The sequence below is a fragment of the Notechis scutatus genome, chromosome 4, assembly GCF_049901735.1.
Source record: "Notechis scutatus isolate UNSWTSFEM ecotype Mainland chromosome 4, rNotScu1.2, whole genome shotgun sequence".
NCBI classification, from domain to species: domain Eukaryota; kingdom Metazoa; phylum Chordata; class Lepidosauria; order Squamata; family Elapidae; genus Notechis; species Notechis scutatus.
Genome location: NC_142012.1, coordinates 164,778,745 through 164,792,397, shown reverse-complemented (window position 1 = coordinate 164,792,397; position 13,653 = coordinate 164,778,745). Strand labels below are relative to the sequence as shown.

General features: G+C 49.5%; 1 protein-coding gene across 4 annotated transcripts in view; it reads right to left on the bottom strand.

Annotated features, from left to right (window-relative positions):
• Positions 1–292: 292 nt before the first annotated feature.
• The window catches only part of EIF4E2 (eukaryotic translation initiation factor 4E family member 2), a 52,008-nt gene continuing 38,647 nt past the window's right edge, over positions 293–13,653 (bottom strand). For 2 of the 4 annotated variants that reach the window (XM_087965553.1, XM_087965556.1), the window contains 2 exons: positions 7,979–8,060; positions 293–701 (listed from right to left, as the gene is read on the bottom strand). In XM_087965553.1, the coding sequence (XP_087821679.1) occupies positions 8,015–8,060 (46 nt within the window). In that variant the 3' untranslated portion in view covers positions 293–701; positions 7,979–8,014. The remainder of the gene's footprint in view (positions 702–7,978; positions 8,061–13,653) is intronic. The other 2 variants (XM_087965555.1, XM_087965557.1) reach the window with 1 other exon arrangement.

Here is a 13,653-nt window from a genome sequence, read left to right as displayed (position 1 = left end):
CCGACCTCAGAAGGATGGAAGCCCGAGTCGACCTTGAGCTGGTCAGGATCGAACTCCTGGCTGTGAGCAGAATTTGCCTCCAATGCTGCACTCTAACCACTGCGCCACCAGGGCTCTTGATAATCAATGCCCAATTAATACAGCCTGCTTCTCCTGTGCATTCGCCGGCCTGATCTCTCTCCAAATGCAAGAAGGGGCTTCCGACGTGAGCTCGGCCGGCTTTCTAAACCAGATTCCCGCAACCCCCATTTCACAAACGAGACTCGAAAAGGAGGAGGAGGAGGAAGAGGAGGAGGAGGAGGGCCAACTAAGAGCCTAATGGTTTATTGGCAGAGGAAGGGGTGGCAATTCTCCGACGGCCTCTGCCGCAGCGGAGACCCTCATAATACTGGAACCCCTCTGGGCAGACCCGGGAGGGGAGCCCTTTAACAAGAGGAGCTGCCCGGAGATGAAGCCGGCTGGGGAGGATCCCGAGGACAGTTTCCCCTGCTTGGCCCGGCAAAGGTCCCTGGGGGCGGGTGGGAAAGGCCGTCTCGAAGGGTCAAAGGTCCAGGCCGTCCCGCAAGCTTCGAGGACCGGGCGTTGGAGGGAGGCGCCTTCCAACTCGTCTCCAGGCCGGACCGCGGAGGAGCTGGCGGGCGTCGCGTCCTCAACGTCCTCATCACAAGGCGATCTTGGTGTTTCGGAAGCTGGAGTTATCCCTGCAACAGGAAGGAGGAAAACAGACCGTCAGGCTCCCCGCTAAAGACGTAGCGGCCGCATTCGAGTTTGTGAGTGCCCGAGAACTGATGAGCTAAGCTTTGGGGTGGGGGTGGGGGGGTGGAGGGGGAGGTGGAGGTCAGTCCCTCGGCAGAAGCAGCAAATACTTCCTGGAACCCATTAGGCCCCACCGGTGGCTACCCGCCCGTCAAGGGTATACTACACGTTGCCAAGCAGTTCTCTTTCTGCGCGGACTCCCCCCACCCCCACCCCCGAGGGCGCATGAATGCAGCTAACAGCCCATTAAGGGCAGGGAAAGGGCGGCTTGTTAAGGTTTGATGGCCTTTTGCGTAACAAAGAGGGTCCCGGCGCAAACGAGAGGGGAGTGTCGAACTGGCTTCTGGTTCCCCCTCGCTGTCGGCCTTGGGAGCCATCTTTTTTTTTTAACTTGGAAGCTTCGAGGCTGTGCAGAGGTGGTCTTCAAGCAGGTTCTGACCCGTTCTGGAGAACCGGTAGCGGAAATTTGGAGTAGTTCGGAGAATCGGCAAATCCGACCTCTGACTGGCCCCACCAACCCCATCTATTCTCTGCCTCCTATTGAGGCCCAGCTGATTGGCTGGGTCTCCTTTGGTTGCCCTGCGCAGGAGAACGGAGCTGGAAAGCAGGTTGGTGGGGTGGGGAGGGAAGGGGGATTTTGCAGTATCCTTCCCCCCTGCCATGCCCACCAAGCCACACCACATCCACCAAGCCATGCCCACCGAACCAGTAGTAAAAAAATTTTTTTTAATCCCACCACTGATTAACAGTGCCTGGGAATTTGGGAGTGGGGATTTCATAGTCAGGTAGAAGATTAGACTCAACAACATTCTCGGAGAGTCAAGGACAAGTTGCCATGCACCTGGAGAGGAGTGACTGTTGTGGTTCGCCAGCAGCCTGTGCAGATGGCAGCGGAATTGGACAGTGGGGAAGAAAGGGGACTCCGGGAGTCTGGAGAGGACTCAAAGGGTCCTGCGTCTGATGCAGGGATGGGGCCAGGACCACCTGGGAGCGGGATGCTGACTCCGGAGCCTCTGGAGTCTGGCAGCAGTGAGGCAGAGGACCCACACGCACTGTTCCCAGTGCGTGTGTGTGCAGAGCTGCTAGAAGACAAGAACAGCTGAGACAAAAGGAGCGACTTGGGTGTAAGGCTTGGAGGTGATTGTCCCTCCCCTAAGGTATAAAGAACAGGCAAAGATGATGAAACCTTTGCAGGAAGCAAAGTCGTTTGCTCTGTTCGGATTAAACCTTGAAGCTCTGTGTGGACTTGTACTTCGGTTGGTTTTTTAAGAGTTCATTTGGCACTTTTGGTGTTGGCAGCAATTCAAAGCAGAGAAAGGTGGGTGCTTATCTCGAGGGACTGTTTGGGACACATTACAGGCTGGGAATGAACATAATTCCCAGCACTGAAATAAAACAAGGGTTGTTTTAATTAAGCGTGTTCTTAATTACAGTCTCAGAAGCCTTGGCCAGAACAGTGACTAGGGGAATGTCTCCAGTTGGGACGAAGATTTGATCGGGCCAGGTGATGGACTGGTGGGTGCAGGGGATGATGGATCTTGGAATTCTCTTTTGGGAACTCTCAGATTTAGGTTTTTCTCAGATGTGCCAATATGACAACTCTAATAAAATGGAACTTTGAAGGAATTAGTGCCTTGGAGTTTATGGGTTTGGAGTTGGTTAGTTGGAACACTGACATTAACCCAAATCTCAAAATTCACAGGCACTGAATGTGGCGGCCTTGAAGCTTCCAAGTTAAAAAAAAAAGGGGGCTTCCAAGACTGACAGCGAGGGTGAACCAGAAGCCAATTGGGCACTCCATCTCGTTGGCGCTGAGTTGGTTGGAAGGCTACACTTCGCGATGCGAGCGGGAAGGTGGCAGCCAACGTTTCCCCCAAATTAGGATGCTCTCCAAGCCTCACAGAGCATCTCCCTTGTGGTTCTGCTGGCTGGAGGAATCTTAAGACAGGCCGTGAGGGGTTTGCAACCAGGCTGCAGAAATGGCTGGCAAGAGCGTGGCCACAAGCACACACACATCCTCGCTTGTGAGAGAAGCGGGCGAGCATGAACCCTCCGGTCAAGGGAACGGCGTGCGTGCCGTTCGAGTCAATGGAGCTGCGTGCGTGCGTGCGTGCTCTTGCCAGTCACTCGTGCAGAACCCTCCTCCCCCCTGGTCCAGAAAGCCAGAAATGTGGAGGAACTCTGGTGTAAGGTATCTGGGAGGCATCTACTCGGGGAGTACATTAAAACTGCCAGCAATTCTCCTTTCGTGGGTCTGAATCCTCCCTCTCCCCAATGAAGAAGACCCCTCTGGTTTTATCCTTCTCTCTTTCATGCACGTCTGCCCACTCCTGGTTTGTGACTTCCATCCAGAGCTTCTCTCTTGGAAACAGCGGAGCAGACTTAACTCACAGCTCCCTAATGGGAGGAAGGCATGTAGTAGGCTAAGTCCTCCGATAGACACGGAGTCCTTTGCCAGCCAGCCTCAGCAGCCGGCTGAAAACTGTGCCAAACGTTTTCCCCAAACCCAGAAAGCATCCACCCCCCCAAAAAAGGATCCATTTTCATTGGCCTGGCTGCAAGTGAGCACGGTGCTCGAGGCATCCCGTGTGGTTGGCCTGGATGAGATTACAAGCTGCCTTCGGGATCTAGGACAACCCGCCATAGCCAACTTCCTGCCGGACCAGTTATTACTAATATTGAAGAAATGAGGAAATAGAATCATTCAGAGCCGAAGTGGCCCAGTGGTTAGGATGCAGGCTGACTCTGCCCACTGCCAGCAGTTCGATCCTGACCAGCTCAAGGTTTGACTCCAATTTTCATTTTTTTCCGAGGTCAGTAAAATGAGGACCCACATTGTTGGGGCAGCAATAGGCTGACTCTGTAGAACAGCGGTCCCCAAACTTTGTGGCTTGGGGACCAGCCCGGTTGGAGGGGTGGGGAGAGAGAAGGGAACTGGGCTATGTGAGCATCGGACTAGCATGCACGTGCATGCAGTTTCACTCACCCTAGCTGGCACGCACATGCATGCATGTGCAGCTCAGCTTGGGTGAGTCGAGCTGCATGCACGCACGTACACGCCAGCCCGCCACTCACGCAGCCTGGTTGCAAATAGGCCGCGGCCCAGAGGTTTGGGAGCCCTTGCTGTAGACTGCCTAGAGAGGGCTGTAAAGCTCTATGAAGCGGCATACAAGTATGAGCCACAGTGGCGCAGTGGTTAGAGTGCAGTACTACAGGCTACTTCTGCTGCCCGCCGCCCTCCCTGCAATTTGGCAATTCAAATCCCACCAGGCTCAAGGTTGACTCAGCCTTCTGTCCTTCCAAGGTGGGTAAAATGAGGACCCAAGATTGTTGGGGGACAAATATGCTGACTCTGTAAATCGCTTAGCGAGGGCTGCAAAGCACTGTAAAGCGGTATATAAGTTTAAGTGCTACTGCTATTGCTAAGGGTTAAGGAGGCCAAAGGAAGGACAAAACGAAATGGGAACAATAGCAAAAATTAAAATAATTTTGTAAATTATTTCAAATAATTAAATCGAATTGTCGAATGGTTCTGCAGAGAGTTGTGCAGTGGCAAGTTGTCTCATTCCACTGCCTTCAAGGGCAACAGCTGGATAAGAGGGAAGACTTGGAGGGAAACAAATTTATTTTAATTTTATTTTTCTTAAAAAAGGTAAGGCTGGAACCTTTCTCAAGCCCAACCCTGCACTGTGATTGCTTTTTTTTTTTTTTTTTAAAGGGAGCAGATACTTGTGCAAACCAAACATTTCACTCTTCTGTAGTCTATTTGGGTTACTGTGTAATTGTTGCACAATGCCAACCAAGCTTGTTGCTGATGGAAGGTGATAAAATCAACACCTGGTTGGGCTCTCTTCCTGGAGTGCCTAGGGAGGTCCTTTCTTTTATTGTGGGGGCTTTGTGTTTGTGTGTGTGTGTTTGTCTTGTTGTTCCAGCCCTCCTCTCGTTTCCTGCTCTAAGAGTTTGGCGTTTTGTAAGCCGAGTTGCTTAATCCTGCAATCTAGGATTTGGAGATGAATTAGTTAATGATCAAAGCAGAGGAGCTGCGGGGTGTGTGGTGAATGAATAGCCAAGATGGCGGACAGCGGTCACAATAGTGCAATGTTTGTGTGTGATGTGCCTAAAACCTGTGGGGGGGGGGGGTTGAAATTGGACTGTCCCGGCCAGCCACCTGAATGTAGGCCGTGGGCATCCAACCTTGGCAATTTTTAAGACTTGTGGACTTCACCTCCCAGAATTCCCCAGCCAGCGTACTCTCTTGTAATCCCTTCCTCTGCAATCTCTCTCCACTTTAGGAGGTTAAGAGAAAAAAGAAACAGACACGGCTGGCTGGGGAATTCTGGGAGTTGATGCCCACAAGTCTTAAAAGTGGCCAAGTTTGGAGACCTCTGCCTTAACCGTTAGACTAAAGACTTTGTGGACTTCAACTCCCAGAATTCTCCCCAGCCAGCATAGCTTACTCTCTTGTGATCCCTTCCTCTGCAATCTCTCTCCACTTTAGGAGGTTAAGAGAAAAAAGAAACAGACACGGCTGGCTGAGGAATTCTGGGAGTTGAAGTCCACAAGTCTTAAAAGTTGCCAAGGTTGAAACCCTGTTGTAGGCACTCCTGATTCAAAATATTCTAAGGGGCAGGGGCTTTCCCATTCTTCCTTCCTTCTCCTCCCATTACGACGGGACGGACACTTAGAAATGAAACACACAGCCAACCACAGAGAAGGAAAGGGCCCGGGAGGAAGATCTTGGTAGTTTGAACGTCAAGCCAACCACGAAGGCAGGTCAAAGCCAGCTCCTCCAGATGGAGGGATGAGCCTGGCGCCGCCTCGCCCTGCGACGTGAGCAGCACCTTGCCACAGGCATCACAACAGCAGCAACATGGAAATCAATAAAAAAGTTAAATAAAAAAAAACAAACAAACATGAAACCAAAGGGAGTCCTAGAACAGCCCTCGGGTTTGTCCTGGCTGATTTTGTTTTGCGCTGATCCCCGGGTCCTCTCCTTCCCAAAACTTGAGCGGGGAGGACCACGATCAGAAGGTGAGCCTAGGTGGGTGCTGAAGATACCCTCTGGCCCCTTCAGTCTTTGGAGCCTAGTCATTTAATAGCAATAGCAGACTTATATAGTGCTTTACAGCCCTCTCTCAGCAGTTTATGGAGCTGGCTCAGACAGTGAGCTCTGAGGAGTGTTCTGTATTGGAGACAGAGATGGGGCCAGGGCCGTCCGACAGTTATCAGCTGCCTTCGGAGTTGGAGATCAGTGGGGAAGAAGAACAGCTGGAGCCTGTGCCCGATGTGTGCATGCGCAGAGCTGCCAGGAGAAGGGAAGAGTTAAGGAACAAGGGTCGACTGAGGAGTAAAGGCACAGGTGGACGGTGAATGGCCCCTCCCAGAGGGAATAAAGAGGGGCGAAAGGGGAGTGGTGTTTGCAGAAGACAATTAGTTCGTTTAATTAGTGTGAAGATTTATTTGTGACTCTCAAGAGACTCCTTGCCAAGTATTTCCTTGTACAGAGTTGCGCTGGGAAGCTATCGGCCTGGGAACTCTCCAAGCCTGATAAGGTCTGTGGTTGTAAATTCACCAATCAAAGACTGTTTGCTGGATTTTGCTGATGTGAATGAGAGGAATTCACATGAGCCTAAATAAAAGGGGTTTTGTCGGGATGTAGAGTCTGCTTTGTGATTTTGTGAAGCCTACGTCAGAAGATGGAGTCAGCATATTGCTCCCAACAATCTGGGTCCTCATTTTATAGACCTGGGAAGGATGGAAGGCTGAGTTGACCTTGAGCCGGTCAGGGTCAAACTACTGGCAATGAGCAGAATCAGCCTGCAATCTTGTCTTCTTACCACCGTGCTGTTTTCTTCTTCCCTCTTCGAGCCGCGGGTGGCGCAGTGGTTACAAAGCAGCATTGGCAGTGACTCTGCTCACTGCCGGCAGTTCAATCCTGACCGGCTCCAGGTTGACTCAGCCTTCCATCCTTCCCAGGTCTGTAAAACGAGGACCCAGATTGTTTGGGGGAGGGTGGGTGGCAATACGTTGACTCTGTATACTGCTTTAGAAAGGGCTGTAAAGCATTATAAAGTGGTATCTAAGTCTAAGTGCTATTGCTATTCTTTCGCTGAGCCTCAGTTCTACGGGGATGGACACGCTTTCGTGGCAGCAAAGCTGGGCGTGGCAACCAGTCAACCAGCCAAATTGGATGGAAGAGGGTGGGGGGCAACATGGTCACACCTGCCAGAAGTCCCTTCCAGTTTGCGTGTTGGGTTTTGAAAAACCAAGAGGGATAATTTGGAGGTGGCAGCTTGTGCCCGGACTGCCGGTCCCCCCAGCTGTGTTGGCGGGTTAAGGTGGTTAAGCTGGCAGGACTCGGGGCCTCCCTCCCTGCCCACTTGATGGTCCCACATCCACACAACACAAGCAAGCTAAGGATGTACCTCTCAGCCTCGGAAGGGCTTTGGCAACAGGCCAGGTGATCTCTCAAAGGGGGCAGATAAAGGGGTTTACGAGGACTGGATGCCCCAAGAATTTATCCTGGACTCCTAACCCACCCACCCCCAAAAATCTCATCTTCGATGAGACCCACCATAAAGGATCATCCCCTGCAGGTTTCCAAGCCAAGGGGGAAATATCTGTAGTTTGGTTAAGGATGGGATTTAACATGGTTGTGTTTGGTTTTTTCCCCCAGGATGGTTCAGAGCTGCTTAGAGGTGAAAGAATTTGGCCTGGCTACATTTAAAAGACGCCGCTCTGATATTGCAAGGACGATATGCCACTTATATGCATAACATACATACATACATACATACAGAGAGAGAGGGAGAGAGAGAGAGACAGACAGACAGACAGACAGACAGGCAGAGAGAGAGAGACATACAGAGAGAGAGAGAGAGAGAGAGAGAGAGAGAAGAGAGAAGAAGAAAGAGAAAGGAAGAAAGAAAGAAAGAAAGAAAGAAAGAAAGAAAGAAAGAAAGAAAGAAAGAAAGAAAGAAAAAAGAAAGAAAAGAAAAGAAAAGAAAAGAAAGAAAGAAAAGAAAAGAAAAGAAAAGCCATGGATTCAGGGGAAAGAACTAGCCATCCTGGAGTATCTCAAGGCTGCAGGACTCAGAAATGGAACTGCAACTCTCTTGGAGCAGGCGTGAGTGCGAATGGTGCCAGAGGAGGGGGGGGGGGGGAAGAAACTCTGGCTGAGAGGTACATCCCATAATGGCTAAGAAGAAAGATGATGCCCTACCCTGGGCCTGTGAGAGAGGGAGGGAGGACGCTCATTTCAGCGGCCGCTGCTGTTCACCAGGCCATGAAACTCTTCCCAGGCCCTGGCAAGCCAGAGGAGGGGAGGGGAGGAAAAACCAAACGGGGGGGAGAAAAGAAGTGGGGGGGCAGAGAAACATACACACAAAAGAAAAAACAACAACAACACAAGCACTTCAAAACCAAAGGCTTCACTCCGAAGAAGAGATAATCGCGGACGTTTTTTAAAGTCTCCCCCCTCCCCCCTTTTTTTTGGCTGGATGGGGGAAAGGCAAAGTTTGCCAAGTTGGGTGCTGGGGGGCTGAGATGCAGCCCCACCAGGCCAGGGACTGGAAGGCAACCGGGCTGCCCACCCCTTGCCCACCCCCATGTGAAGCAGAGGGGATCTGGCTCACACCCACCTTCTGCTTCGTTTCTCACCTCCCTTCTCCTCTGCCCCCAACCCTCTTCCAGGAGTCGGACGGCAAGCTCCTTCTTAGCACACCTACCTTTTTACCTGGCCGTGAAGGGCCCCCTATCCCTCCAACCTCCCCACCCACCGAGAAGCCGGATCAAAAGTAGTTTTGTTGTTGCTGCCGGTGGAACGACATCGACCATTTACACAGCCTCAACTATGCTGGTCTTCCAAGGACAAGGCCAAAGGCCGGCCGTTGGGACAAGGGTCTTTGGGATACGGGTGGGGGGGGGTCCTCCACATCAATTCATAAAATACTCTTACGTTAGCAGTTGCCATAAAAAAGGGGGGGAAGCGAAAGTACACTCCAACTCTTATCTTGAAAAGATTGTAACTAAACTACCAGTTTCTGCCCGAGAATATATTTAATTGGAGAACGGGATGGATGACACCCAGCCTGTGAAGGTGCTCAATTGGAGAATCTGATTTATGACACACCCAGGGGGGAGAGGGGGAAACAGGGTCACAGGGGACTGTGAATGAGGTATGCCAGAGTTGGCTTCATACAGGGCAGGGCCAGTATGTTGTCTCATAATAAATCCTTTGAAGTTTTTTGAAGTTTGGCTCGAGAATCATGATTTCATTGGGGCGATTGCTGGAATCCTGACACTCCACTTACGACCACAACTGAGCCCAACATTGCTGGGGCAAAGTGAGGGAGTTGCTGAGATTTGCACCCGTTTCACCACCGTCCTTGCCACAGTTGTCCAATGAATCATGGCAGTCGTTAAGTGAATCGGGCTTCCACCCCCCCCTTGAGTTCGCTTGTCAGAAGTTCGCAAAAAGGGGGATCGCGGGAGGGACACCCCCCCGGGGGATGCTGCGACCATCATAAATATGAGCCAGTGGCCGAGCTTCTGGGTTCTGATCACGTGACTGGGGGGGGGGGAAGGGTACTGCTATGATGGTCGTAAGTGTGAAAAACAATCCTAAGGCACAGAGGTTCTGACCAGTTCTGGAGAACCGGTAGCAGAAATTTTGAGTAGTTCGGAGAACCGGCCAATCCCGCCTCTGACTGGCCGCATCAACCCCATCTCTTCTCTGTGTCGAGTTCCGCCGCACTCATCAACACCTGCTGTGGTATCACTCTCGGGGAACGTCTGTGCCGCTATGTCCGGATACAGCCGCTTACCAAGCTCCCGCAATGCAAATTGATGACATCTCTTTGCGGCGATGTCTGCGGCCTGATGATGTCGATAGCCAGCGCCAGATATGACTGATGAGGGCACTACCCATGACCGACATCAGATAATAAGTGAACTATGGCTAACTTGACTGTCCCGGCTAATGCAAGGTGGCTTAGGATGGCAGGTGTAAGGAGTAGCCCTATTCTTTGCCTCTGATTCTTGTTGGAGAGATTGTCAAGAAATAAAACGACCTTGTATTAGCTCATGTTTGTCTTTACTTGTGCTCTACTGGACTTGCCAGCCCAGCGACGATGGGAAAGAAAGAAAGAAAGAAAGAGAAAGAAAGAAAGAAAGAGAAAAAGAAAGAAAAGAAAGAAAGAAAGAAAAGAAAGAAAGAAAGAAAAGAAGAAGAAAAGAAAGAAAGAAAGAAAGAAAAGAAGAAAGAAAGAAAGAAAGAAAGAAAGAAAAGAAAAGAAAAGAAAGAAAGAAAGAAAGAAAGAAAAGAAAGAAAGAAAGAAAGAAAGAAAGAAAGAAAAGAAGAAAGAAAGAAAGAAAGAAAGAAAGAAAAGAAAGAAAGAAAGAAAGAAAGAAAGAAAGAAAGAAAGAAAGAAAGAAAGAGAAAGAGAAAGAAAGAAAGAAAGAAAGAAAGAAAGAAAGAAAGAGAAAGAGAAAGAAAGAAGAAAGAAAGAAAGAAAGAAAAGAAAGAAAGAAAGACATCTGAGCAAACCATGGATGGACAGAAGACATGTCTATTTTAAGGAAAAAAAGGATGGGGTGACAAGATAGCAGTCTTCCAATATCTCAGGGCTTCCCACAAAGAAGAGATGTAAAAAAGATGTTGAGACTCTAGAAAAAGTGCAGAGAAGAGCAACCGGGATGATGAGGGGACTGGAGACTAAAACATATGATGGACGGTTGCAGGAACTGGGCCTGGCTAGTCTAGTGAAGAGAAGGACCAGGGGAGACAGGAGAGCATCTTCCAATATTTGAGGGGCTGCCACAGAGAGGAAGGGGGTCAAGCTATTTTCCAAAGCACCTGAAGGCCAGACAAGGAATAATGGATGGAAACTAAACAAGGAGAGATTTAATCTGGAAATAAGGAGAAACTTTCTGACAGGGAACAGAAGTTGCCCTCGGAAGTTGTGGAAGCGCCATCACTTGAGACTTTCAAGAAGAGACTGGACTGCCATCTGTCAGAAATGGTGTAGGGTCTCCCACTTGGGCGGGGGGGTTTGGACTAGATAACCTACAAGGTCCCTTCCAACTCTTGATTATCTGTTAATCTGGCTGTTCCACTGGTTAATTGTTCTCACCGTCAGGAAATTCCTCCTTAGTTCTAGGTTGCTTTTCTCCTTGTGTTTGGAGAACAGATTCACACCCACACCCCCTCTCTTCTTTGTGGCAGCTCTGCAACTTTCCAAAGCTGAGGAGAAGGGAAATGGTTGCCCATCACCCCTCATGACCAATACCCCCCTTCCTAAGAGGCCTGTGCATAAGCGCACCGATCGTGCCTACCGTCCCTGTCCTATTGTTTCTTTTCATTTTTCTTATATGTATCTATCTCATGTCTTCAAAACTATGTTTATTCTTATACCTGTATCTTGTAAGCCAGGGGTCTCCAACCTTGGCAGCTTTAAGACTTGTGGACTTCAACTCCCAGAATTCCTCAGCCAGCAAAGCTGGCTGAGGAATCTGGGAGTTGAAGTCCACAAGTCTTAAAGCTGCCAAGGTTGGAGACCTGTTATAAGCGATTGACCAATCAAATAAATAAATAAATACTGTCAAAGCTATCTTGAATATAAACTGCCCTCTGAATGGCCTTATGTCTCCTAGGCCAGCGCAACATGCGGGGGCTGTTTAAACCAGAGATAGACCAAAATCAAATCAAAAAATCAAAATCAAATCAAATCCATGTGTTTTGTTTTTTTTTGACGCCTCCAAGGCTTGGCACAACCTGGGCGAACGCATCGTTTTGCAAAGCTGCACAACGAATCCGTTTAATAGAGCCGTTTTTTTTTTTTTGGATTGGGAAGCGGAGGGAGAAAAAAAAAGAAAAAGCAAGCCAATTGCTGCCAGTCACGGCTTGCTTTAAATCTGCTTTGCTAATGACATAAACATAAAAATGCGCTCAGGCTAATACGTGCCGCCAAAGTGCTTTTCAGATAAATCTCGGGGAATGGGTCTAATGGGGCGGCTGTGGGGGCAATTTTTCTTGCTGACGGGGAAAAGGAAGCGAGGGAGGGGATGAGACCCAGACTGCCCGCTTAGCAAAGCGAGACAAATGGGAGAGGGAGGCAGGGGAGAAGGTCCCCAGCTGATCGCTCATGGTCATCGGAGGCAGGTGAGGCTGGATTTCTTAAATCTCCTGGGTCAGCCTCTCCCGGTTGCGGAAGGAATAGAATAGGATAACAGAGTTGGGAGGGACCTTGGAGGTCTTCTAGTCCAACCCCCCTGTCTGGGCAGGAAACCCTACACCGCTTCAGACAAAGGGTTATCCAACATCTTTTTTTAAAAACCTTCCAGTGTTGGAGCATTCACAATTTCTGGAGGCAAGCAGTTGCACTAACCGTCAGGAAATTTCTCCTTAATTCTAGGGTGGATCTTTTCTTTGGTAAGCTTCCATTCATTACTTCTTGTCCAGCCTTCAGATACTTTGGAGAATAGACTGACCCCTCTCTTCTTTGGGGCAACCCCTTCAAATATTGAGAGACCGCTATCATGTCATCCTGAGTCCTTCTTTTCAATTAAACTGGACCTACCCAATTCCAGCAACCGTTCTTTGTATGTTTTATCCTCCAGTCCCCTGGAGTGGAATGGCACAACTTGCCACGGGCCAACTTGTCCTGGGGACAATCCAGCCATATAATTAAATGGAATGGATACACAATGATATGTGAATGTCAAAAATGAAAATAGGTTTTGGAATTACTTTAAAGAATTTAAAGAATTAAAACCAAAACCATTTTCATTTTTGTCGGTCACGTTTCCTCGGGTCCTTCCTTTTGCACCTTTTCGTTCATGATTCGATTTCCTTGATATTAGTGTAACTCTTGTCCAGTGATGGGATTCAATTTTTTTTACTACTGGTTCTGTGGGTGTGGCTTGGTGGGCATGGCGGGGGGGAAAGTTACTGCAAAATCCCCATTCTCTCCCCACCCCACTAGCCTGCTGTCATGTCCCTGTTGGAGTCTGACTCCAAGGGAGAGGAGGAACGGCCGGACAGGGAGTGGGAGTGTGGAGGAAACTGGGGAAGGGCACAGGCCAGCTGGACATTCAGAGAAAGAGCCAGGCCCATCCCCTCTTCATCTTAGGGCACGCAGGGAGGAGAGGATGAGACGTGAATGGCATGGTCTAGGGGGGGGGAGGAAGGGGCCCTGATCCCCTTCATGGCTGCAGCTGTGAAGACCGTTTCAAAAGGACAAACTGCACATGGGACAGTGCTGGAAGCAAAGCGTGAAATAATTCTAGTCTGTCAGTTCTTATCTGAGTTCTGGCATCCTTCCCAATGTGTGTGTTCCGATATCTGTGGACGTCTTCAAGACCTTATCCTGCCTTGTCTCACTAATTGCTTCAGTTTGGTTTGTGTTGTTTTTTTATTTATTTATAATTTATATGTATTTTGAGTTGGAACAGAATTTCTTCCTTTTCGCAACTGTTTGTGGGGGAGTTTTTTCTCCAGCCAATGATAATTGGAGCTTTGAAGCCAAATTGAAGGAATTCAAGGGACTTCACCTGTTTTTGTGACTTGGTTGCTTTTGTATCCCACCCTGGGTCATCACACCTGCTTTCCAGCTCCGTTCTCCCGTGCAGGGAAACCAAACAAAGCCCAGCCAATCAGCTGGGACATGGGAGGAAGCAGAGATGGGGGAGGGGTCAGTCAAAGGTGGGATTTGCTGGTTCTCCGAACTACTCAAAATTTCCGCTACCGGTTCTCCAGAACTGGACATAACCTGCCGAATGCCACCTCTGCTCTTGTCCTTTTGGCCATGGCGAATTATCCCAGCACCCTGGCAATCCTTGCTTGCAGCCTAAGTTCTCCCTCCCGACAGCATCAGAGCTCCCTTTGCCGTACAAGGG